This window comes from Dipodomys spectabilis, unplaced genomic scaffold, assembly GCF_019054845.1.
Source record: "Dipodomys spectabilis isolate Male_0828 unplaced genomic scaffold, ASM1905484v1 ptg000051l, whole genome shotgun sequence".
In the NCBI taxonomy this organism is placed as follows: domain Eukaryota; kingdom Metazoa; phylum Chordata; class Mammalia; order Rodentia; family Heteromyidae; genus Dipodomys; species Dipodomys spectabilis.
The window spans coordinates 19,366,088-19,392,502 of NW_024870728.1; the positions used below are offsets into that span (position 1 = coordinate 19,366,088).

Consider the following 26,415-nt stretch of genomic DNA (forward strand, 5'->3'; position numbering starts at 1 on the left):
AGGTAAAGAGTATCATACACTGGTCTTCTCAAGCTGGCTTTGACCTGAGACCTTCAGATCTCCACTTCCTGAGTAGCTAGAATCCTACTGGTTCAAGCCACCAGTGCCCAGTAGTGCTAGATTTTCTAATCACTGCTCAGACCCAGAGTTGTTCCACTACTGCTCTGTGCCTTCTGTGTAAGGACACTGAGGTATAGTGATGGTAATTTAAGCAAAGCATCCCAAATGAATGATGCTAAGTTCCAAAGCGACCTCTCTGTTTCTTTCTGTCTTTCTCATTTCAAATGTAGTTTGCAGTACAACGTGTAGATTTTAAATGCAGAGTTTAATGAGTTTTGATTAAGAAATACTCCTGTATATAACATGAGATACATAGAGGTAATTTTCATTACCTCTAAAAGTTCCATCATGCCATTTCTGGAAGATTCATTTCTTCCCAACCCAGGAGCAGCCTCTGATTTCTATCATCCTCGATTAGTTTTGCCTCATTTTGAATCTCATGTACATATTGTCATACACATGTATCTTTCCAGCCATGGACTCCTTCTCTAAGACCATCACCCTGCTTCCTTCCCTTGCTTACAGTAATTGCAAGCACTTGGTCTCGAAGGCTGGTGACTAGGATGGCAGCAGCAGCAGCAGCATCGCTGGGAAAACTTGTTAGAAACGCAAGTTTGAGCCCCATTCTGAAACTGGAAAGTAATGGGTAGGGCCTGGCAATCCTGAGTTCTAACGAGGTCTCTAGGTGATTCTAATACATATTTTCAAGCTCTAGAACTATCTGCTCAGAAAATGCTCTCTGTGACAGAACAAAACAAGGGCTTGAGAGGAACACAAAAGCCCATAGAGGACAGGCTGTTTTCCCCCTGCTTTGTACCTTGAGGATCACTGAAGAGGGAAAACTCAGCATCGATAGCACTTCGAGGGAATGAGGGGAGCCGGAGGAGGTCTTCCTGAAGCATGGAGACGTGGGACTGCTTGTGGGCTGTGGGGATCTTCTGGGTTAGGGAGATGAGAAACAGCACTCGTCCAACTTCCTCCAGCTTTCGAGTGAACACCTAGCAGGAAACAAAAGCAGGAGCATAGGAAAAAGCAGAATGGCTAGGCACTGGTGGCTCATGCCTATAATCCTAGCTACTCAGGAGGCTGAGATCAGAAGACAGCATTTCAAAACCATCCAGGGCAGGAAAATCTATGAGACTCATCTCCAGTAAACTACTCAGAAAAAGCTGGGAGTGGTGCTGTGGCTCAAGTGGTAGAATACTAACCATGAGTAAAAGAAGCCCAGGGACAGCGCCAAGGTCTTGAGTTGAAGTACTAGGATTGGTGCATGTGCTCACACACATACATGCAGAATTAGGAACCTCAAAATTGTGGAGTGAAACAATTCAACTAAAATATTTAATGTCAAATGAGGCTGATAAAATGAAAGGAAGAACAGTGGGATGAGAGAGGAGTACTTTTCTCTTTGAAATATAGGAGCAACCAGTAGTTAATTAACTCTCAGTTCCTGCTTCTGTCTGTCCTACAGAAGGAAGAGTTTCTTATGGAGCTCACAACTGGAGGAGTACAAGGCAGGCATTGTGGACACAGCTCAATATTACAAGGCCCATTTGTTTGGATGTGCTAACATGGAAGTCATTTTCCAGCAGGGGACCAGCCAGTCTGTTTCAATTACTTCTTCCAGTTCCATGGGTGCCTTATGCTGTTTCCCTGACAGTTTTTGGGTTAATCCTTCCTTAAGGAAAAGACTGAAATGGAAACTAACAACACCTATCTTGGGGCAAAGCAGATGGGCTCTCTTTGGCCTTGAGTTTAGATGAGATGTCATGGTCATGACACTCTTGGTCCCTTTTCTACATTCCATTTCTCTTTGTAAACAATTGGGTAGTAAACATGACTAGAACATTCTTAAGTCACCTGCTGAGAAACCCTCTGGGTTAGAACCGTAAGTCTCCATCTAATCATCTCCCTGGGGAACTTGGGAACCTTTGGAGTCCATTGTGGGGTATACATGGAACTAGTGGCCTATTTCACAGCACTCTTTGAAATAGGTTCTTCAACATGATAAATGCTAACACAGGTCAAGTGCCATTACTGACTCTGCTTTTAACTATTTTACTGTCAGAATCAGAGGCTGGGATAATTTGGTGGGACTGTTTTAGACATTGTTCATATTTAAGATCTCTTAGTTTTGCCCAGTTCTTCAAACCTTGCAACACATTCAAAATCTTCTTTCTTTGAAACTCAATTTAGTCACTTAATGGTAGCTATTTTTACAAAATCACTTAAATGGTCCAATTTTATACCACTGCCATTTATTCCTTGAAGATAATTTCCATAGTCTGATGCTACATTAGTACACTTGATATGTGTAGAAAAGTAAAATAAAGTATTTCAAAATTCTTCTTTAGAAATTTTGTTATAGAACATGTTGAAGATCCATTCTTCCTAAGCCAGTATCTGCAGTGTCTGTTGCTGCTTCCATTAGACTCTAGATTCTTCAGGTGTTTGTATGTGTGTGCACGCAGGTCCTGGTGCTCCACCACAGCTCTACTTCTGGCTTTTTGCTGGTAATTGAAGGTAAGAGTCTTATAGACTTGCCCCAACCTGGTCTAGTTTCAAACCACAATCCTCAGAACTCAGCCTTTTAATATTTAGGATTATAGTGCTCTGCTTCTTCAAATGCAGACTCACATGTATGACTTTCTAGGGAGGCCTTTACCCTCAGACTATTTTTGGCTAGAGGGATCATTGTTCCCTCTTGTTCTGGGGCTTCTATACCTTTTGACCTGATCAGATACTGGGTCATCTCCAGCATCCAGACAGCCATTATCGGACTATCCAATAATGGCTTCATTTGGACTATCCAATAATGGCAAAACTTGATCTCTCTGAATGTTCAGGTCATACCTGATGTGAACAGGGGGCTGGTCTCCGTGGAGGCTGTTGCCTAGAATGCCAAGAAGAATTGATCCTAGGGTAAGAGGTAGACTGGACAGACTTTATCTAAGGATTAAGCTTCAGTAGTGACTCCAGGGATTTTTTTTTCAACCAGAAGGGAGAGAATAAAGATAGATCCTGAAAATGTTAGTCTGGAGGCTGAGGTTCGCACCTGTAATCTTAGCTACTCAGGAGACTGGGCTCTGAGGATTGCAGTTTAAAGCCAACTAGCGCAGGAAACTTATCTAAAAAGTCGGAAGTGGGGATGGTTCAAGTGGTAGAGTAGGAGCCTTGAGCAAAAGAGCTCAGGGACAGTGCTCAGGCCCTGAGTTCAAGCTCTAGGATGGGCAACAAAACAAAAAAAAAGAAAGAAAGAAAAGGAAAAAGAAAAAACTGACAAGGTTGTTTTCTCTCAAATCTCAGTGTGACATCTGGTTATACTGCTTAATCTAAGTCCCAGAGTAAGACATTAACTGGAGAGAATAATTTTTCCCTCAGTGACCAAAGCTTTTACATGTGATATGTACAAGAATGTCTGTGGGCCTGTGAGCTCACTATCTCTACTTCTGAAGAGCAGAATAAGTTTGGTAGGAGGATTCATACTAATAACTCCAGATAGAAGGAGATGTACCTTGGAAAGGTAGATTTGTGATAGCCTGGTTTTAAATGAAGTTATTGGCATTACAGAGAGGCTAGAAATGTTGCTTGAGGCCACAAAGCAAAGAAGTGACAAAACTAAAATTTGAACTCAGGCCACCTCACATCAGAGTCAAGTTCCTCCCTCCCAGCACGGTTGGCAATTAAGAGGGCAGGTTCTGCAATTGGCCACCTAGACTACATCCAGGCTCTGCCACTGAATTTAGTCAGCCAGCCCCAATGCAAGGGTTCTAGGCCCGAGCCAGGTAGCTCTTCTGTCCACCACTACATACTCAGCAGCTGTTTCATTCAGTAAAATATGTTCAGAATAAGTAAAATCAGATGTATCCCTGAAACCATAGGATGTCTACATTCTAGATGTCTGCTTTGCCCAAGCAGAGGTATATAAAATTGTTCAACCATGAGGTTAAAGACATCCCCCATGCCAACTTCATAAATGAACAGGAAGTAGGAAGGAGCTCTCCCAGTGCCACACCAGCAATAAGGGTTAGGATGGAGAGATAACAGAAAACATAGGAGTATTGGAGAAAGAGAGAGAGCGAGAGACAGAAGAGAGACACAGAGAGAGATCTAACTGATCCAACTGGTCTCTAGCTTGTCTAAATTGTAAAATTCAGAAAGAGCTAGAAAAATCATAATGTTAGTTTTAGCTTACATGTAGATTATGTGTCATTAAAACATATTAAAATGATTTTTGAACTGCAAAATAAAGGTAATAAGTACATAGAAAAAATTGCAACATTTTAGAATTATACGCATGCAGAACAGTAACTTTTCTTTTTGTTTTTTGGGTCTGGTTGTGGGGCCTGAACTCTGGGCCTGGGCGCTGTCCCTCAGCTCTTCAGCTCAAGGCTAGCGCTCTACCACTTGAGCCACAAAGCCACTTCCAGCTTTTTTCTTTTTGCTTATGTGGTGCTGAGGAATCGAACCCAGGGCCTCATGCACGCAAGGCAAGCGCTCTACCACTGAGCCAACTTCCCAGCCTGAGAACAGTAACTTTTCTTAGGCTCCAGGTTTTATTTGAGGTCAGATCAGTAAGTATTACTCTATTCTAAAGTTTTAAATTTAAGTAGAAATGTTCAGCTGTTTCTCCTCCTGTTTAAAAAATGAGTTATTAGAGTATAAATCTGGTCTGTAGCAGAGCCAGGGTAGATTCCAAATCTTTTGGTATAGTGGTTTTTCCAGGCACACTACATTGACCTGTTTTACTTTTTTTTTTTAATCAGCTTGGGTAATTTTTGGGGGATGAGTATCCCAAGATTTCTAATCCTGTATTACAAACTATGTGAAATCCGCTGGATGCTGTAATTATACCTTTAATCCTGGCTACTCAGGAGAGTGAGACCTGGGGGAGGGTGTTCTAAAACCAGCCTAGATAGAAAAGTCCACCACCATCCATCTTTAAACTAGCCAGCCAAAAGCTGGGCTGGAGACATGGCTCAAGTGGTAGAGTGCCAGCTGAGCATGCAAACTGAGTTAGTTCATACCCCATTACCCCCAAGGAAAAAAAATGAAATAAAGACACATACTTAAAAATTAATGGCTTGCCTTGCCGGGTACTGGTTTCTCACACCTGTAATCCTAGCTACTCAGGAGGCTGAGATCTGAGGATCACAGTTCAAAGCCATCCCAGGCAGGAAAGTCCATGAGACTTTGATCTCCAATAAGCCACCAGAAAACCAAAAGTGGCACTGTGGCTCAAGTGGCAGAGCGCTTGCCTTGAGCTGAAGAGCTGAGGGACAGCGCCCAAGTCCAGAGTTCAAGCCCCACAACTGACAAAAAAAAAAGAAAAGGAAAGGAAGAAAGAAAGAAAGAAAGGAAGAAAGAAAGAAAGAAAGAAAAAAAGAAAGAAAGAAAGAAAGAAAGAAAGAAAGAAAGAAAGAAGGAAAGAAAGAAAGAAAGAAGGAAAGAAGGAAAGAAAGAAGGAAAGAAAGAAAGAAGTTATGGCTTTTCCTTACAATCTCCTCACTTGGGAGGTTGAGTCAGGAGGTGTGCCAGGCCAATTTGGGCTACAGAGTGAGACCTTGTCTCAAAAATTAAAAAAGGCCAGAAAACAAAGTAAAACAAGAACTCAACAAACACTAGGGGGAACAAACTAGAAGATATTGCTATTTCATATATCCAATCATTAATCATAATATTATCCGTGGAATAATATAATATTATACCTGATCCAGTTTATAAAACACCTTCTGTTTTGAGGAACAATGTATTGACAAAGGCTCTCATTCAGTCTTTGCATGAAGATCGTAATAGAATCACAGGACTTATCACTGGCAATACATTAACAGATTATCTATGCCAACAACATGACACAGAATAAAGTGGAGCGGCTAAATACCTGTTTTTGAATGAGCTCCTGCCCCCTCTCCGGATGCATGTGTACAAGGTTCAGCTGCGGAGACACTGACCTCCGGAAAGGGTAAATATCTCGAACGTAGGTCTGAGGTGGATTACACAAAGAGGTGGGGGGAAATCTTGAGTTATTTTTTGCTTTCACATCATATTTATTATCAGAGCAACAGACCCTCACACTACCAACTATTATAGGAATCACATTCCTTCTTACATGTACCAAGATCTCATATCAGCAATGAGTTCTGGGTTGCAAAAGAGGATTTACTGTGTGCACCTGTCTGTAAGGCTTTGTTACAAATTAAACAAAGACACACACACACACAAGTGCTCAAATGTTTAGTCATATTATACCTTTCTCTTCATTGAAAAGTCAGATAAGCAAAAAAATTTTTCATTTATTTTTCTGATGATTTTGATTTTTGTATCCTCAATTATACAAAAACCTAGAGAAGGACACCTCCCTCTTCCTCCACAGGAGAGCATCAATGTATCCAGGCTGGCTATTCTTGCCAGGGAACACAGCTGGGAGCAACAGAGTCAAAGGCAATGTACTAAAGAATGTTCTGGAAGAAGAAGGTCACTATAAGACAATGCCAGGGGTTATCTGAGATAACCTTTCTCTCATTGGCTCATATTACCATGGTTATATTTCACAGAATAAGGTGCCAGCATTCAAATTCCAAACAGACAGATAGACCTCAAATGTGGCACTTTAATTTTTCACCTAGATGTAATCTTGATGACAGACTCAGTGTCTTATCACCTACAATAACTACCCAAGCACAGGTATTGTAATCAAAATCCCCACTTTATAGACAGACATCAAAGGGTATATCAAAGCCACACAGACCCAAGTGGCTTTGCTTGTAACCTCTAAACAGCGATGTTTCCCTGACTACAAGCTGTGCTTAGGAGAGGTGTGGTGAGCCTCTCCCACAATCCACATGAACAGCTCTGCTTCAGCCTCACCTTATTGTAGTGGATGAGGTTCCAGCGTTTATCCATGAGAAAATAATGTGTGGACTGGGATTCCGGGATATTGAAAAACTCTAAACACTCCTGGAATAGTCACAAATTTTAACAAAAGTTGATCAGAACCTATTAGGTAATAAGTTAAAAGACACAAGTATAGGAAAAAGCAAGCTTGACTTCTTATAAGATTTGATATATATATCAGATATATTATTTACATACATATTCATACAACATGGCATAATAAAGGATAATGATATAATAGAATGATCCATTCTCTCAGTGCCCAAAGATGTAGAGTTCTGCCATTCAGTGACTGAGTGATAGATGTATAGTGGCCCACATTGGTCTAAATGCCAGGAGTAAGGAATGCCTGGTACTAACATTAAGGATAATCCAAACTATAGTGCACTGAGCACTTACTATATATTGAATACAAGCGCCAAAGGTTGCCACAAAGGTTGAAAAAGAGATTGGGGCTCAAGAGGTACTATTAGTTGATTTGGGTTGGAGTAGCTATGGTGGATCCAGTGTTTGAACACACTGTCTGAGTCATATGACCCGGCCCTCCAGTCTGAGTATACACACAGAGCAGTGATGTTTGCTCACTAGGTGTTAGAAATTCTCTGAAGGTGCCTGGGAAACCTGGAAGGAAGAATAATGGCCCTGTCTATTGAAATAAAGTGTACAATTTGACAAAAGTGAATCATTAGGAGGGCTTTTCTGTTTACATTGGGGCCCAGAACTGTGTTTGAGATAACTAAAAGCTTGCACAACAGCACATGGAAAATGTCGAACTAGTTTACTTATTGGTTTACTCTGAAAACTCTGCAGACATGGCTCGATGTGTCTAGCTATCAACTATATTTCTTTGGAAGGGATCATTGCCAGAATTAGCAGAAAAATCCTTTTTGTCAAAGTATATATTTGCTGCCTCAGTGACAAGTCAAAACCAGATGAATTCTAAGCTATTTTTAAACATTTTATTTATTTATTTATTGTCAGTCATGGTTCATTTCCAACATAGAGTCTAGTGGGCTTCACTGTTGAATTGGTTCACCCTTTTCACCACTGTTTCTATGCTTCCCCTTCCCAAATCAGATAAACTTACATACAAGACAAAGGGTACATACAGAAATCAAAAACGGTGACAGAGGGGAATAAAACCAAAGAAAAACAGAAAGAAGATGAAGAGGAAAAAAGAATCACAAGCAGTATAATAAAAAACCTCTTACTTCCATTTCTTGGAGTTCATTTTGATAAGCATCATTTTATATGATCCTATGCACATAGCTATTAAGCTCTTGTGATCCTCTCCTAAGAATATCCTTTGTGCCAGGCACTGGTGGTTTACTCCTGTAATCCTAGCTACTCTGGAGGGAGGCTGAGATCTGAGGATCACAGCCAGCTTGGGCAGGAAAGTCCGTGAGGCCCTTATCGCCAATAAACCACTCAGAAACCAGAAGTGGTACTGTGGCTCAAGTGGTAGAGTGCTAGCCTTGAGCTGAAGAGCTGAGTGACAGCACCCAGGCCCAGAGTTCAAGCCCCACAACTGACCAAAAAAAAAAAAAAAAGAATATCCTTTGTTTACTGTGTGAATGTTTAGATTGCTGTTTGATTAATCATGTCCAGGTGTGATTATTTGTCTTTTACTATCCATTGGGTTTACTTGTAGATTTATAGGCACATTCTGTTTATTACAAATTAAGGAAACCATGCAGCCTATGTTTCTTTGGGTCTGGCTTACTTTGCTTGGTATAAGTTTTTCCAAGTCTTTCCATTTCCTTACAAATGCCAGTTTTTTTTTCTGGTGCAAGCATAGAATTCCATTATATTTCATAATATTTACAACATTTTCTTGATCCATTCATCCACCTGGCTTGATTCCATATTTTGGCTATGGTAAGCAATGCTCCATTGAACATGGTAAAGCTGTAGCTTTAGTGTACCCTGAAAACCAGATGAATTCTACTGGGTGCTATCAGAAGTCCTGGGCACCTAGGGTGTCCCTCAGTGTGCAAACCCAGAGCACCTTCAAAACCACAAGAAATTCCAAGCTCTGATACGGGTGGACCCATTGCAACAATGAGGTGTACAAATCGTTATGTCAAAAAACGAACTTTGCAACTTTGGGGGGAGGGTGGAGAGGGTGAAGGGGATGGGAAGGGATGGGAAGGGGAAACAAAGGAGGAGACAACAATGCTTGATAAGAAATGTACTCATTATCTTGCCCATGTAATTGTAACCCCTCTGTACGGTATTTTCACAATTAAAAAAAAAAAAGAAATTCCAAGCGCTGAACCTGGAGTTCACGGCACAGTGAGGGGAGCTCAAAACAGCATCAGAGCCAGGCTGCTACTGTGAAAAGGAACATGCCTGAATTGTCTGCTTTAGTACAGAACTAAAACATCAGGAAAAGGCAAGGGACATTATGCGAGTACATAATAGTGGAGCAGGTTCTCCAACAGTAATAAATTCACTTGAAGACAGAAAAATGTCACAGAATTCTAAAATGAATGATTACTGAATGTCCCAAAAAAGTCAGTGGGCAAAAAAAAAAACAAACAAAAAAACAAGACCATTCCCACCTTCAACAGAGCTTCAAATTGAGTATCTTCATGGACCGGTAATTGGGTTGGGATGTCACACTCGTTTTGTCCATGAACTACCAATGTTTTGGTACCTACAGAAAGTAAAAATCACAATGAACAGAGCTGACTATGAGAAAGTTTATATTTAAAGCATACAATGTTAAAATTCAATCAGTAAAGTGATTTTTTAACTGTTCCTGTTTTTAAGTGCATAATTTGAGATACGTATTTTATAGATTGTACTCTTATTCACAGTTAATTTCATATATATTCACTCATTAAATAGTGATAGCTACCATTTATGGAGTTTCCAAATACTTTCACCTGCCTTTGACATACATGATTATATTTAAATCTCACAGTAAACCCGTGAGGATGAGTGTTATTATTATCTTATTATCTATTATATTATTATCTTATAAAATGAGTAGATTAAATAACCTGTTCAAAGATAAGCATTTGTTGGTAGAAGAGTGAACATTCCAACTTCAAGCATCACTACAAGTTATCCATGTTAAAGGTGGTGTCCATACAATGATGATTGAAAAAACATGAACTGAAAACAAAACAAATACCTGAAATGTACTCTAAAATATATGTGGTTTTTTAAATATGCTACCTGGCTGGCTAGGCAGATTTATTATTTTATTTCACTTATTAGTATTCACAAATGCATGTGAACACTATGATATGCTTTGATTTTGAAAATTAATTAATTAAATAATGATTTTCTTGTGGTGCTAGGGATTGCAACCAGGGCCTTAGGCTTACTAGCCACGAGCCGTGCTTCAGCTGCATGTCCAGTGCTTCCCCACAGTCCTGGAGACAGGGTCGGTGACACCAACCCTCCATGCTCCTGCCCAGCCTCCAGAGTGCTAAGCAAACATATTTTTCATGAGTTTTTTTTAAAAGTCTTTGAGTGACAATCTGAGTATCTTTGCTGATACTCCATAGGACATATAAATGTGTATTGAATGCCTACAAGAGTCAGGATGTATGGCAGGAAGCATTTTATACACTGAAGCTAATTTGTTCCTTACAACTGTGAAAGAGGAATTGTATTCTTATTTCACACATGAGGAAGGAAAGCTTTGAAAAATGATGTTCTTTTTCACAGCTAAAACTCAGCTGATGAATGTCAGTGCTGACTTTAGCCCAGGATTCTTTGCTGTCAGAATCTGTGTATAATTTTGTCTTTCTCTTTATTTCAGTACACATATATTTCATCTTTTGTAGGTTACTGAGCATGGATGAAGGCTTGGTAAAACCATCTTAAGAAAAAGCAGGTAAAATGAAAAGCAACAGAGTCTAGAATTTATATTACATATCATGTCCTTTTGTAATTCTTCTTCCTGCTTTTCTCTTTTCCAATTTCTCATAAAGCTGCCTCTCAGTGAGTTAATAAAGGACTGGGACCTATGCCATACAAACAATGTCATTCTCGTTGTGCTGCCAAAAATTCACTCCAAAAGGCTTTCAGCTCAGCTGGCTCCTATGACAGACTTAAATAAATCTTTAACCTTGGACACCCTTCAAGGGCTGATTCACACCAACTCAGTTCTGATGTGTCTCCTTTCATCTGGAACTTCCTGGCTTTTTAAAGGGTCTATTGTATTTCTTTGCTTGTGTGAAACAAAAAAATTTGGATGGCCTCAAGTAATTCTATGAGTTAGAACTCACAGTTTTCTCATGAATGAAAGAGCCTTGTGCTATTTTCCCAAGCAGTTTATGTTTGTTTTAGCAGTTATGTCATCTAGAAGTACCTGGCATGGAAGCAGTCACAAGGAGCTTCACTTCACATTGCTCCTTCTTCATTGTCTGCTTGAGGTCCTTGAAGAACAGGCCTTCCACGTATCCAACCACTTCCCATAGGAAAGTCAAAGTGGCAGAAATGGCATCCATCCCCCATTCACAGGGTGTCCGCACGAAGTACATGATTAACCCCACCTGAAAGTTGGAACGAGAGAATTCATGAAGTTCCAGCAATCCTGAGCTCACATTCTCATTTCCTTGGATTCCTTTTTTAAAAAAAATTAAATCTTCCTCTGTGCCTTTATACTGTATTCATGTTAGATGCTCAAATGGTTCTATAATACCTTAAGGGCAGTAATCAGGAAAGTATATAACTGAAAAACTGACCAAACCGGCTTCTGTGTTTTATGGATCATTAAAATAATGAATACTTAAAGAAAATAAAAGATCATTGTTGCTATCCTGCATTTTAGACATTCTGGATCAGGCCATCCCAATTAAGTCTGTATATGATGTTTGCTTATACACAATCTGAAACAAAGAGTCTAATATGTTTAATAGTCCTAAACTAAAGATGTCTTGCTTAGTCAAGTGAGTAAACTTGAAATTATCATTTGTGTGTCCTTTAAAATAATTTTGAAAATTGTCCATTTACACATTTTTAATTTACATTTAAAATGTCTCATCATAAATTTATTCTTAAACAAGAGGTGAAATGTGTTTAGCACATTAAAATAACATAAAGACTGTAATGGGAATGTTTGAAGGAAAATTCCTGACTACCTTATTCCATAGAACACCACAAAATCAGAACAAACCTCATCTGTAACAGAAATGTGGAAAAGGTAGAAAAGACACTAAGCCTCATGGCTTTACAGTGCCTCACTCAATCAATCATATGTCTTCCTTAAAACAAAGATACTTGAGGTCTGGGAAGGTGGCTCAGTGGTAGAGCACTTGCCTCACATGCATGAGGACCTGGGTTCGATTCCTCAGCACTACATAAGCAGAAAAAAGCCAGAAGTGGTGCTGTGGCTCAAGTGGTAGAGTGCTAGCCTTGAGCTGAAGAGCTGAGGGACAGTGCCCAGGCCCAGAGTTCAGGCCCCACAACCGTCAAAAAAAAAAGACCAAAAAACCCCCAAAGATACTTGAGATTCTTCTTCTATCATCATCAAATATGCCTGTTGGCACACCCAGTTAATGGCAGCTGGCGCGGTGGGGTGTGCTTTCTTTGTGTAGAAGGATGATGGTAATTGTGGACAAGTGGAAGCAGTCTGGACGTCAGACTCCTTCCAAAGTCTTTACAGAACCATGCAGGTCTCCTTCCCCCACACTGAAGACTATGATGTCACATAAGCAGTGCTTGAAATGTCCCTGACAGGGCAGATCTACACTTAACAATAGTCATTAGCAAAAAGACAAAGATAAAAAAGTCACTCTGCCTTTTATGGTTTGGCTCATTTGAGTACAAGGCCCTTCCCCCATCTACTCAAAGCATTGAACTGTTTGCAAAGCAGGGAAACAGTAGAATTAGGAAAGGAATACAAAGACAGATTATATTCAATGCAAAATAAGATTTTACAGCAAGATCAAATTATTTTCACTATGAGTTACCTACTGATGTCCAACTTTAAGGCTTATATGGAGCGGGAGGATGGGAAGGGATGGGAAGGGGAAACAGGAGGCAACAATGCTTGATAAGAAATGTACTCATTATCTTGCCCATGTAATTGTAACTCCTCTGTATGGTATTCTCACAATTAAAAAAAAAAAAGAAATAAGCTAGCTAAATCCAGACATGACAAACAAAACAACAACAACAACAACAACAAAAGGCTTATATGGAGGTCACAGAGGAAGTAGAGGGAAGTAAAAATCCATCTACTTGTTGCAGGACTAAAGGTTGGAGGAGAGTAATATCCAGGTAAAGGGTTTGCCTATCTAGTGCCCTGGAAGAATCAGCAGATGTTGGAAACAAGGAAGGAGTGCATACCTCTAGTCTCTGTGTGGCTTGCTGACAGTTTACCTCAGAACTTTTCCATACCAACTTGGATACAAGGTAAATTTGGCAGGCCCCATACTTAAACTGATGTAGACTAGCATTTGACTGCTAATCTACCTTTGCATTTTGTTTGAGACAGACAAAACCCATAAGTAAGGCACTCGGCAGGAGAATTTTTTTTCAGATGAAATGACAAAGGCTGCTGTTACTGAGCAGGAAGCTATAGCTAGGGGACTTCCCATACTGGCTGTCAATATCAAGGGAAGTTGAGTCTCTCAATAAATACTCCTGGGACCAGACAGGCCTCAGGTGTGGCCTTCAGCCTTTGCTACCCAGGCATCCCAAAACCAGTGATCCAAAGAGCAGTCTCACGGTAGAGCAGCCAAAGGAATCACAAGGGATAGACCATAAAGCAAAAGTCTTTTTCTCTTCTCTTCCTAATCCCACATAGCTCTTAGAATCAAGGCAGTAGGAAAGGAGGATTCCTGGAGATGAAGCATTTCTATCCAAAAGAAACTAAACCTTGTTCAAAAGTACGGTTTATATTTTTATATCAGGCTGAACTTAAGCTAGATTGGACATTTATTTATATGTATTTTTATCTTGCCAACCAGCAAGTGGACATTCAGGAAGAAGACTGAATTAGTCACAGACAAGTGAAAGGAGTTAGAATATTTTCTATGTGTTGGATTTGGAGTGCGAGTTAAATTTATCGTCCTGCTATAGCTGCCTGTGTATATGCATATGACAACAGTAACGACGAAAGGAATTTCCCCAAGAAACACAAGTTTGTCTATCATATCTGTTGATTTGGATAAAATTGTAATTTGAAAGCCTCATCATCGTATTCCTGTCCCCAAACTTCATTATCATTTGTCATGTAAGGAGGAGAATGTGGAGAAATTGGTAAATCCTGGAGAGCACAGAAAGAAGTTGTCAGAATAGGTTAAAGCATGGATAATTGCCTTGGAAAAATAAATTTACAATTCCTTTCCATTGAGGGAAGTAAGTATGTATGATGTGTGTGTGTGTGTGTGTGCATGCACGCACATGCATACACAGACTTTAAACAACAAAATAAGAAAAGGAAACAGAATGACTAAAAGCTACATGAACCAACATAAGGAAGATGGCAGATGCTCAAGGGAGACCAAAGGAACTGACATTTATTTGAACATCCACCACACGCTGAGAACGGTGCAGGCAAGATCTTCCCATACCGAAAAGGACAAATTCAACTAAGCAGGATTCACCTTTAATCACACACTTAATGGAAATTTATTGAGGAAAAATATCTCTTAAAACATTTTCCTTGTGTTTCTGCTTCCAATTAGCAGTTGAGACTCACCAAGTAGTTGAAGAGGATGTGAGATGTCTGAGCAGGAAAGTCTCCAATGTTTAAGAGGAGTTTGCGCAGCATGTACATTAACTCATCCTGAAAGAAAGCAGAAATTGAGTGGTTCCCTTCACCTGCCATGCTATAGGAAATAAAATGAGCTGGCTGAAATTCACAAAGAATTTATTGTTTGCCCACGTGTTTATTTCAATTTTCCACAATTTAATATAGTCTATGGGAAAAGTATAATACATGTGGCTATTAGTATTTAAATTATTTATGAACTAATGTATAAGTTGTCAGACAGCTATCTTTTAAACTTTTAAAAATGATATTTAAGTAGCTATACAAAGGGATTTCAATTCAACATGTGAGTTTATAAGCATAGTATATTCAATCAATGCCACGCCTTACATTGTTCTCCCTCGTCGATCAAACCTCACCAGCTATCTTTTTTACAAAAAGGAAACTGTAAGCTGGGCACCAGTGGCTCATGCCTGTAATTCTAGCTACTTAGGAGGCTGAGATCTGAGGATTGAGGTTTGAAGCCAGCTCGGGCAGAAAAGTCTCTATGAGACTCTTATCTCCAATTAACCACTCAGAAAACCAGAAGTAGCTCTATGGCTTAAGTGGTATAGCACGAGCTTTGAGCACAATGAGGCTAACGGACAGTGTCTAGGCCTTGAGTTCAAGCCCCACAACTGACAAAAAAGAAGTAAACTTTATACCATGCCTACAGCTCATAGTCAGATCATATGAGAGCTGTACATTAGCTCTGTCTACCACGAGTGCCAGGTGGGATGGGAATGTGAGGAGATGCCAGGCTGAGGGAAACTGTGAAGTAAATCTGATTTAGGGAAATTCATAATTCTGTTTCCAAGGTTTTAAACCAAGTTCAAGTGAAGCTAGTAAAAGATAACTTGAAATGCCTTGTACACTTCAGAAAAGTAGCCTAATCTTCTAGTATATTGACCATAACAAAGAAATGAACAAATACTTTTTAATCACCGGTATATGTTTTCATTGTTCAGAAAGCTGCTCTCATTAGGCATCTTATGGGTGGCTGGGCCTATTAGCTTTGTGGTTAATGAAGAGTGTTAGCCTTTTCTAATAATCTCACCTGTATTACAGGCTGATAAGTAAACAATAAATGATCACAGTACTAAAACATTATGCTGAATTCCATCTTTGCTTCAAATTCTGAGAATCTTGTCATGGTAGAGTTATCAGTAGAAATGTATTATAAATATATGGAGATACCAACTAATGGAGACATTTGAAAGAAAACAGCAAAATTTAATTTTATTCGTCATTAGCATTATTTAAAAAGATCTTGATCAACATGTATTGCATATTTTCATATATTGCTTTGTAAAATGACAATTCTGTTGTAAACTACTTAAAGATAAGAACACTTAAAAAATAAAAAAAAATTGAAAGAACTTTACTTTGTGGGAGGACATTGGTGTTGCTCATACAACATTAACAAGTGTTTCTCTTGCTTCTAACAGAGTATACACTCATAGCTATAATACAAAAGAGGAATTTACTTGTCTATTGCTGATGGTCAGTTTTTCCAGAAAATGTCGAAGGACTGTTGATGGATCTTCAATTAGACAATTCCACAAAACTTGCTGGGCCACAGCACTCACTTTAGAAGAGAAAAGAAATCAATCAGTTGTCATAATGGAGATGAGTCTATCAGATAAAGTATCATGCCCTTTACAAAGTTTAATTACTTTCTCCCTTTTGCCTTAAAAGGGTTCTCTGAACACTTTCTCTATTGAAAGGTGACAATTTATTCTTTTGTTGTTGTTACTGAACATTTTTACATGTAAAGATAAGGAAATAAAAAAGAATGTAGGATTGTCTTTAGGTATTAGCGTAGTTTTCTAAGGGTCATTTTGGTGAATATGCAGTTGTTTTTGTTGTGGATACCACCCTAAAAGTAGAAGTAGTACATTTTTATTGTAGACAGATTCCATTGTTGCTTAGGAAATTGCTAGAAACTAATTATCTGTCAAAGTGTTTTATACTTTTTCAGTTTTTTAAAATTCATATTATGAAATACTGTTCTCATTAGCAAAGTGTGGGCATGTTATTTCCCTTGCCTCCTGACTATTTGGTATTTTCTTTCTTTTTTTTTTTTTTTTGGGTCCGGTCGTGGGCCTGAACTCTGGGCCTGGGCGCTGTCCCTCAGCTCTTCAGCTCAAGGCTAGCGCTCTACCACTTGAGCCACAGCGCCACTTCCGGCTTTTTTCTTTTTGCTTATGTGGTGCTGAGGAATCAAACCCAGGGCCTCGAGCATGCAAGGCAAGCGCTCTACCACTGAGCCACCTTCCCAGCCCCCTATTTGGTATTTTCACTTAAAATGATCTTTGCCATTTTTGTAACTTAATGATAAGACTTCATTGTTGTTTCAATTGGCAGTGCTATTTACCAGTATTATTGTCCAATCAATTTATATATCCGTTGTCCATTGTCCTACTACAATTAAAACAAATTATTTATTTTTAACATTTGGAATATTAACCACTTGTCTGCCACAAATATAATTCATCTTGATTATTAACTTAACATTTCACTTTGTAATTATTCCTCTCAGGAAAGATAACCAAATAGGAAAAGATAACTTTGGTTGGTATCAACTTAAAAGCTAAAATTAATAAGGTAGCTAAAATCACTGATGTGAACAAATAAGTGCTGTTTTCTGGTTGTTAATTACATTCACAGACCCAACTGGGTATTTTATTTTATTTTAAATTTAATTAATTTATTTATTGTGCAGTACTGGGGCTTAAATACAAGGCTTGAACACTGTCCCTTAGCTTTTTCGTTTAAGTCTAGCTCTCTGCTACTTGAGTCACAACTTTACTTCTGGATTATTTGGTGATTAGCTAGAAATACAAGTCTCACAGACTTTTCTGCCTGGGCTGGTTTTGAACTGCTATCCTTAGATCTCAGCTTCCTGAATAGCTTGGACTACAGTCATGAGTCCGCGGTGCCCAGCCCAACTGCATACTTGAAATGCATTATTTTGGTTATAAAAGTTTTAGAGAAGGAGATAGAGGAAGAGATAGCGTTAGTATGACATGCTACAAAGCTGTAATTATAATATTTACATAGCATAATATAACATGTGATCAGCAGATTTTGTGTTTAAGAGCAACCTACAATTTCTCATCAGATGAATAGTCTAAGAACATAAGTGAAAGTTCAATGGGTCAAAATGGTACCTGCGACTCCATCTTCCCGCACCTCACCATCCTCCATTAAATGAACAATGGGAAGTACTGCTGCACAGATGCATGCTGGGAACACAGCTTGTGGGGGCTGAGGTACGTGGTGGTTTGGTGTGTGTTCAGTGGTGTGTTCCTCATCTGAAGAGAGAGAAAAAAAAGTGCTTTTCTTAGTGATGTGATGTGATTCTAATACTTTTTTTTTTTGTTGGTCATGGGGCCTGAACTCTGGACCTGTGGTGTTGTACCTCAGCAATTCAGCTCAAGGCTAGCACTCTACCACTTGAGCCACAGCAACACTTTTGGCTTTTTTCTGCTTATGTGGTACTGAGGAATCGAACCCAGGGCCTCGTGAATGCAAGGCAAGCACTCTACCACTGAACCACCTTCCTAGTCCCTCTAATACATTTTGAAGTTTAGATTCTGCCTAATATCAATTCAATCCTTGCAACAATAGGAAATACTAGAATTTTTAAACAGGTAAATTTGTAGAATACCCAGTCTATGTTAGTACAAACAATAAAACCAAATCACTTCTCAAATATTGCATTCATATTTTCTAGAGAAATAGAAGCATAGATATCCCAAAGCAGGTAGATCACCTTGCAAAATGAAATCAGAGAAGTTAAAATTCTAAGTTGATAGATACTTTCATCATTGTGTGTAAGTGTGTGTGATTCAGAAACATGAGAGGTGGTAAGCACAATTTGAAGCAGCAGAAAATAGGTATAAGTGTGAAGTCAGGTTAAAAATGACAGTCCACTCATTAATGGTCTGATCTTCAGTGATAAATATGGTTAATAAATTCATAACAATTATGTGTGGAATAAAAGGCTTATATTTAGTAGTCAAAGAAGATAGAAAAGATATTTAGGTCTTATTAAAGTCATTTTTGTTATTAATACAAAATAAGTATAACTTCTTTGAAACCATTAAAGAACAATGGTATAACTTTGATATTCATATTTCAGGTAGAAAAACCTGGAGAGGGGCTGGGAAGGTGGCTCAGTGGTAGAGCGCTTGCCTTGCATGCCTGAGGCCCTGGGTTCAATTCTTCAGCACCACATAAGCAAAAAAAAAAAAAAGCCGGAAGTGGCGCTGTGGCTCAAGTGGTAGAGTGCTAGCCTTGAGCTGAAGAGCTGAGTGACAGCGTCCAGGCCCAGAGTTCAGGCCCCATGACCGGACCAAAAAAAAAAGAAAAACCTGGAGAATAAGATTTCTATAAGAGGCATGTAAATCTCTGACATACTCCTGAATATTCTGAGTAGATTTACATTAATCAAAAGTATTGATGGAGTCACAAAAATGTTCCTCAAAGGAAAGCCCACCTAAAATCATTGGTCAATGTTTAAAAAAGAATCAGTTACTCACAGACACTTCTAAAACAATAGAAGAGAACAAGTAGAAGTGTCACAGCTCAAGCTGGCATAAAATGAGAATGCAGGCAAAAAGGAGCTGTAGGAGACTCTTTGTTGATAGAGGGCTTGCCTTGCAAGTTTGAGGTTCCGAGTTCAATTCCCAACCTCACCTCTTCCCTCACAAAAGACAACAGACATCATACTAAATGATGAATGACTTGAATGTTTTCCTAATATCATAAAGATTAAGACCAGAATATTAAGGAGATACCATTTCTACTTGACCTTATTTGTACTGGATCATTAGCCAGTGCCATTAGGCAATAAAAATAAAAAGCATCTGGATTAACAGGAAAGAAATAGAATTATCTCTATTTTGGGATGATGTGCTTTTACATGTAGAAAATTCTAAGGAAAATTGAAGAAGCTGACAAACTATTTCAATTAAGTTTTCAGTATAAAAAACAAATATGCAAAAGTATTGTAGTTCTATATATCAGCCATGAAAAAGATCTGAAAATGAGACTAGGAGAACAATTCTCTGCACACTAGCATCATAAAGAATAAAATCTTTGGGAATAAACTTAGTGAGGGAAATGTACTGAGAATGACACACATTATTGAGGTAGACGCCTGCGTGGAGGGAAAGATATTCCATGTTCATGGATTTGAGGCCTTGGTATCTCTCATATTGACCTACAGGTACAATGCAATGGAAGGCCATTTGCCATTTTTCTTGGGTTAGGGAAGAAAGCAATAAGCTAATTTTAAAATTCACATAGAAATGCCAAGAAACCAAGAATAGCCAAAATAATCTTGAAAAAGAAAATGAGAGTTGCCAGATTCATACTTCCCAATTTAAAAATTATGCAAGTACAGTCATGAAGACTGCAAGGTATTTCTATATGAATTAAATAGAGCCAAAAGAATAAAACCAAACTACTCTACTTATTTTCAATCAGTTTTGAGAAAGGTATGAAAAACTGAATGTGGAATACTGTATTTTTAAAATAAAAATAGTGACAGGATAACTAGGTATTATATGCAAAAGAATGAAGTTAAATCCTAATTATAACAAAAATTAGCTCAAAATTGGTCATACACTTGCATGTAAGCACTAAAGTTATGAAATTATTAGAAAAAAACAAAGGCGTTACTGTTTGTGAACTAGGATTAGATGACTGTTTCTTAGATATGATGTAAGAAGTAAAATGAAAAAATATACCCATAAGCCTTAATTAGAACTTCTATGTTTCAAACTTGCTATTAAGAAGATTAAACCACAGACTGAAAGAAAATATTGCTAAATCATTTGATAAATGATTTATATCAAACATGCATAAATAATTATGAAAACTCAATAATGAAAACACAAGGTTGCTCATTTTCAAATGAAGTTCTTGATTTTTTATAGGACATTTACATACTTTTGCTCTCAAGTTGATATACATGCTTTCCAAATTGTGTAATTTGATTATCTTCTTTAAATTAGTGATATTTCAATTTAATATGTAAAAAGTAACCCAAGATAAAACTAAGCAAAAAACCAAGATCTTGTGCTTGCTAGGCAAGTGCTCTTACTGCTGAGCCAAATCTCCAACTCCAGTTTTTGCTGGTTATTTTGAGATCAGGGAGTTGCTTCCTGCCTGGGTGTGATCTGCCTTATGTTAGGCTTCCCAGACCTGTGCCACCAAGTCTAGCTATTCATTGAGAAGGAGTCTCATTAACTCTTCTGTCCAGTTTGGCCTTGACCACTGCCCTCCTAATTTCAGCCTCTCAAATAGCTAAGATTACAAATGTAAGCTACAGCATCTAGATTAAGCAAAAGAGATATGGGTATTTTTCAAAGAAGATATGCAAATTGACAGTAAGCATATGAAAAGATACATCAAGTCATCTGACAAATAATCAGTGCAAATGAAAATCATGAGACACTATTTCATCCTCACAAGGATGCCCAAAGCAAAAGCAAATGCTCATAATGCAAGTGTCAAAATGAAGTGCAATAATTTGAATCCTCATACTTTTTAACAGGAATGAAGAATGGTAGAGCAGCTAGGGAAGACACTTGGATAGTTTCCTCACAAAAACACTAGTGTGTCTGTCCTTAACAGCATAATTCACAATAGTCAAAACATAAAGAAGTAGGAACAACTCACATATCAAGTAGCTGATGAATTAACAAAATAATGTATGTCATATAACAGAAATTGTCAGGCGATAAAGACAAAATAAAAAACAGTACTGTGTGTGCTACAACACAGACAAACCTTGAAAATATCTAAGGGGCCAGTCACCAGGCCACATATTGTATGATCCAATTTCTATAAAATATGCAGAGTAGGCAAATCCATAGAAGAGAAAGTAGATTAGTTCTTTTCGGGGACTGGGGAAAGTGCTGGATGGGTAAGGACTACTAATAGACGTGAGGTTTCTTGGGGGATAGTGAAAAGATTTTAACATTATAGTGGTGGAATGTTGAACACTCTATGGGTATGCCAAAAAATGATTGCATTGTCTGCCTCAAGGGAGAAATATTATAATGTGGTGAATTGTATATCAATAAAGTCCTATAAAAATATAAATGTGCCTTGGGTTCATCTCCACAGTATCAGTCACTTTCCAAGTGCTCCACTGTTCTCAGTGAAGGGTTGAGAATCACTGGCCTACTCACTCCATTTCTGTATGTGTTTTTGCTGACTTTGTAAATCAGGGATGAAATTTGTAATCCACGAAGCATTGTGGCCCATAAACTTTAATTAATGAGGTAATTATTTTTTGCAAGTACTGGGGCCTGAACTCATGGCTTCATGCTTTTCTTGTTTTTCTTTGCTCAAGGCTGACACAATACCATACTTCCAGTACTGGCTTTTTGCTGTTGCTGTTAATTAATTGGAGATAAGGATCTCACAGTTTTTCCTACCTAGACTGGCTTCGAACCATGATTCTCAAGATTTCAGCATTTGAGTAGCTAGGATTACAGGCGGTGAGCCACCAGCACCTGGCTCAGCATGAGCTTTAGAACATTAGTTTTCTGTTGATTGTTAAATTCGCCCACAGTACTATCTTATGGTCACCCACTGGAATCATCAGAGGAGATTTAAAAAATACTAATGCATAGGTCTCATTCTGGGAGGGAGATTCCCAGTTTGGTTTGGGGGTGGGCTAGACATTATTTTTTAAAAGCTTCCTGTTTTTATTATGGGGAGCCATGGTGAAAAAACAGATTAACTGTCAATCATAATATCTTCTGAAGTCTCAGGAATATGATTACTTGTAGTGATGCAGTGTAATTAAATAAAACCAATTTAATGACACAATTCCCAGATTAAATAAAAATATTTAAATAAAAATATTTGAATAAATACAAATAAAATAAAATAAAAATATTTAAAACTTCCAATCATCAAACTTAATGAAGACAGTGTAATGAAGTGAGATAATGATATTAATCAGAAGCTATCAAATAAAGAACACCATCAGTATGAGGCACTGTACCACACACCTATAATCCCAGCATTCAAAAGTAGGGTGGGGGGACCTAGGAAGATGGATTGTTCAGCACTAGTCTGAGCTACACAGCAAGATTCTAGCTCAAAACAACAAGAATAAGAAGAGAGAACCTCTCATAAGGATGTACCTTCCGCGCTGACTGCTGAGCGCACTGACAGACAGAGCCTCGGCGGAAGGAGTAATTCCTGTGGGAGGTGCTGGAGGTGCAGGACGGACTCACAGACAGCCGGCGGGAGGCCAGATTGGTGGACTTCTTCTACTGGCAGGCAAAATGGGGAATGTGAATTTTGGTTTTACAATATAAATCTATTATCGCCATAGTAGTAGCACTTACATCGTAAGTACATGGTGCTCACAGACCATAAAGCTTAGGAAAAGAAAAGGAAAGGAAGAAAAGGAAAGGGAAAAAAATACCTCCATCCTCCCCCATTCCCCCCCCCCCCCCCCCCCCCCCCCCCCCCCCCCCCCCCCCCCCCCCCCCGCCAAAAGACCTCCAGCAAATCAAAAGAAAACAACAAAACCTAAAGTCATCTACAGTAACAGAAAATTCCTCCCCCAAAATTCCTACAACATGTAGGAATTTAGGGTTGGCACAAAATCACTTTCCTGGTCCCAACCTATGAAGTATTTCACTTGTGAAGGTTAAAAATAATTCGTGAAGGGGGTAAGCATGCTGGACAGGAAATGTACTCTGTACAGTATCTTCACAATAAAAATAAGATTACAATCATTTGTGAGCTCTAACTTTACTTTTGATGATGGAAGAGGGGTTGCCTTTTCCTTAATACACATTCTGTTGTTTCCTGACTTCAATCAATGCTTGGGCCCATTATCAGCTAGGCTCAAGGAGGCTACCATTCTCCTTGGTTCAGACTAACTCTAAACTTGTGGCAGCAGCGACTTAGTCTTTCTTTCTATAGCATCAAGATGTGAGAGGGAGGGAGACAGAGGAGGGGGGGGGCATAGCCCCTGGTCACATAACATCACCATTGAGGGTTCAAAGCAAGACCACTTCCTGGGCCACTGTCCCTCCCAGCCCCAGGAGGTCCCCCTGGGTAGAATGCACCTTCTTCTTCTGGCTCGGAGTTGGGTGAGCAGGTGGGCTCATAGCAAGCCTCCTGGGTGATGGGGATAGCGGTGATGAGGCTGGCTTCTCGACCAAGGCGCTTCTTCTCTTCCTCCTGCTGCAAGTTCTTTAAGATGTGCTCTGCCCTCTGATGGGAGCGGGACACCGCTCGGGCTGAGAAGGATTCTATGGAGACATGAAAGCAAGTTCTTTAGTAGCAAATCTCCATGTCAAGTCATAGACAGACAGAGTAATCTAGCTGGGCGCCGGTGGCTCAGGCTACTCAGGAGGCTGAGACCTGAGGATCGGGGTTGGAAGCCAGCCCAGGCAGGAAAATCTGTGAGACTCTCATGTCCAATAAACCACCAGAAAACCAGAAGAGGCTCTGTGGCTCAAGTGGCTGATCTTTGAGCTGAAGAGCTGAGGGACAGTGCCCAGGCCCAGAATTCAAGCCCCACCCTTCACCTCCCCCCCCTCAAAAAAAAGACTAATCCCAATGAAATACTTTCAGACATGTTGTTAGGGTACCTATCCCTCTTTTCAGGGAAATTCATTGTTTATTTTTCTGTTGTTTCTATGGTGTCATTCTTTGCATTTAAACAAAACAATTCTCCAACAATACCTGTAATTCTTGAAAACTCATTTCCCTTGCAGGACTTTGGGTGATTCTTTAAACATTAAGACCAAGTAAACTTAGGCCCAAATGTCTTTGAACTAGCTTTAAATGAACACTTATTACATAAGGTTAGTAACAGAATTCAGAGTCATGGAAAGGAGGAGAAAAGATCATTATCTCCTACATTAATCAGTTAGATGGTTATTTCATTTTTGTAGAGTGAATTTTTCTCCTACAAATACCAGTGATTAAATACAAATTTAAAAATTTGTGGGAACTAATCTATTCAATGGAAACTAGTAGTGTCTTGGTTGCTCTTTCTATAGCAGATTCTTAGTAGCCCCACTTTTGAGGTTACTAAATGTTTACTATAATGAATGGCACAAACAGCAGTTAAAATCACGTGATAGACTACTTGGTGATCAATTTTCAGAGCCAGGTGGCTTAGCTGGTTTATTGTAAACACCAAGTAAAAAATTGCTGGGTGTAAATTCACTCCCACATAGCTTTTTTTTTTTTTTTTTTTTTACTTAAGGCTGATGCTATGCTGCTTGAGCCACATCTCCAGTTCCAAAGGCACATATTCTTGGCCTTTTTTGCAAATAAACTATATTCTAAACTTGGTTGCTTATGTCACATAAGTGTTCTCACAACGATGTCGGTCATGATGGCACTGATGACCACCAAATGAGCACCAAACAAAAGACGCTAACACTCTCCTTTCACCTGCTCTTGCAGGGCCAATGACATTCACCTGCAGGTAGTTTATTTATATACTAGAAGTGTGTGTGTGTGTGTGTGTGTGTGTGTGTGTGTGTGTGTGTGTGTGTGTGTGTGTGTGTGTGTGTGTGTGTGTGTGTGTGTGTGTGTGTGTGTGTGTGTGTGTGTGTGTGTGTGTGTGTGTGTGTGTGTGTGTGTGTGTGTGTGTGTGTGTGTGTGTGTGTTCATCCTGGGGCTTGAACTCAGGGCTTGGGCACTGTCTTTGAGCTTCTTTTTCTCAAGGCTAGAGTTCTAGCACTGGAGCCACAGCTTCACTTCAAGTTTTTTGGGGTTTTTTTTTTTTTGGTAGTAATTGGAGTTAAGAGTCTCAGTTGGTTTTCCTGTCTGAGTTGGTTTCAAACAGTGATCCTCAAATCTCACCTCCTGAGTAGCTTAGATTGCAGGTGTGAGCCACTGGTGCCGGGCTTACATACTATAATTTAAATGAACATGTTTGTTTTTACAATAAATAGCAGCAAAAGTATTCTCTTTGCTAAGAAGTCAATGCCTTGTGCTTTTAACAGCTCTACAAGGTGGCGGTGGCTCTGATTATAAAACAAAGAACAAGTGGCTCGGAGGTATGCAGAGATGTTTAGTCTGAGAGGTTAGTTCTTTCCATTCATAAGAATAAAGACCACCGAGGCTGGTTTACGATGCTGTGATGTCACACCTACAACAAGAACGAACCAACTGTCTCACGTGTGTTGTTCTTTTCTTTTACATCTACTCAATGCAACCTGGAGGAAAGGAGAGAAAGTATCCACTACTCACAGACTGGTCTTCATTAATGGGGTCCTGGACACTTCCACTGCACTGAGGGACCCACGGAGGGTCAAACATGGGGACAGACGGCATGCCAAGCACTGGAGAGGGCAGGGTGAAGTTGATACTGGGAGGCGGGATCTGTGAGTTGATATCAGAAGAATGAAGTGAGTCCAACGGAATATAAATGAGGATGAATCATAAGAATACTTGTGACACAAGCTGCCCTAGTCAGTGTTAAGGAAGTGCCTCCTCACAGCATAAGCAATACTAAAGGAAAGGGCTGTTTCCCAAGATTTTCCCAAGGTTCTGAGGCACGGGTAAGACTCTCTGGGCCTCAATTAAATCTCTGGGAAAATGAAGGGTTTTAACCAAGTATTCTTTGGTTGTGTTAATCACTCAGTCCTCCACAACACGGTATGTGTCTACACACACATATGTAGAGAGGCTTATAAACCAAACTTTCATGTGCTTTTACCTCTGGGGATGGT

The 26,415-nt window shown here is 39.2% G+C and overlaps 1 protein-coding gene and 1 non-coding gene across 2 annotated transcripts in view; both read right to left on the reverse strand.

Moving 5' to 3' along the window:
• Unc80 (unc-80 homolog, NALCN channel complex subunit) overlaps window positions 1-26,415 on the reverse strand; it is a 182,511-nt gene that overhangs the window by 49,357 nt on the left and 106,739 nt on the right. Inside the window, 12 exon segments of the mRNA XM_042679276.1 lie at window positions 878-1,058; window positions 5,942-6,043; window positions 6,928-7,017; window positions 9,519-9,613; window positions 11,285-11,468; window positions 14,624-14,710; window positions 16,162-16,262; window positions 17,848-17,991; window positions 22,849-22,878; window positions 22,881-22,977; window positions 23,786-23,973; window positions 25,930-26,065. Coding sequence (XP_042535210.1) covers window positions 878-1,058; window positions 5,942-6,043; window positions 6,928-7,017; window positions 9,519-9,613; window positions 11,285-11,468; window positions 14,624-14,710; window positions 16,162-16,262; window positions 17,848-17,991; window positions 22,849-22,878; window positions 22,881-22,977; window positions 23,786-23,973; window positions 25,930-26,065 — 1,435 coding nt within the window.
• LOC122107602 lies at window positions 6,155-6,281 on the reverse strand. Its single transcript, XR_006147387.1, has one exon. It is a non-coding gene; the product is annotated as a small nucleolar RNA SNORA40 (small nucleolar RNA).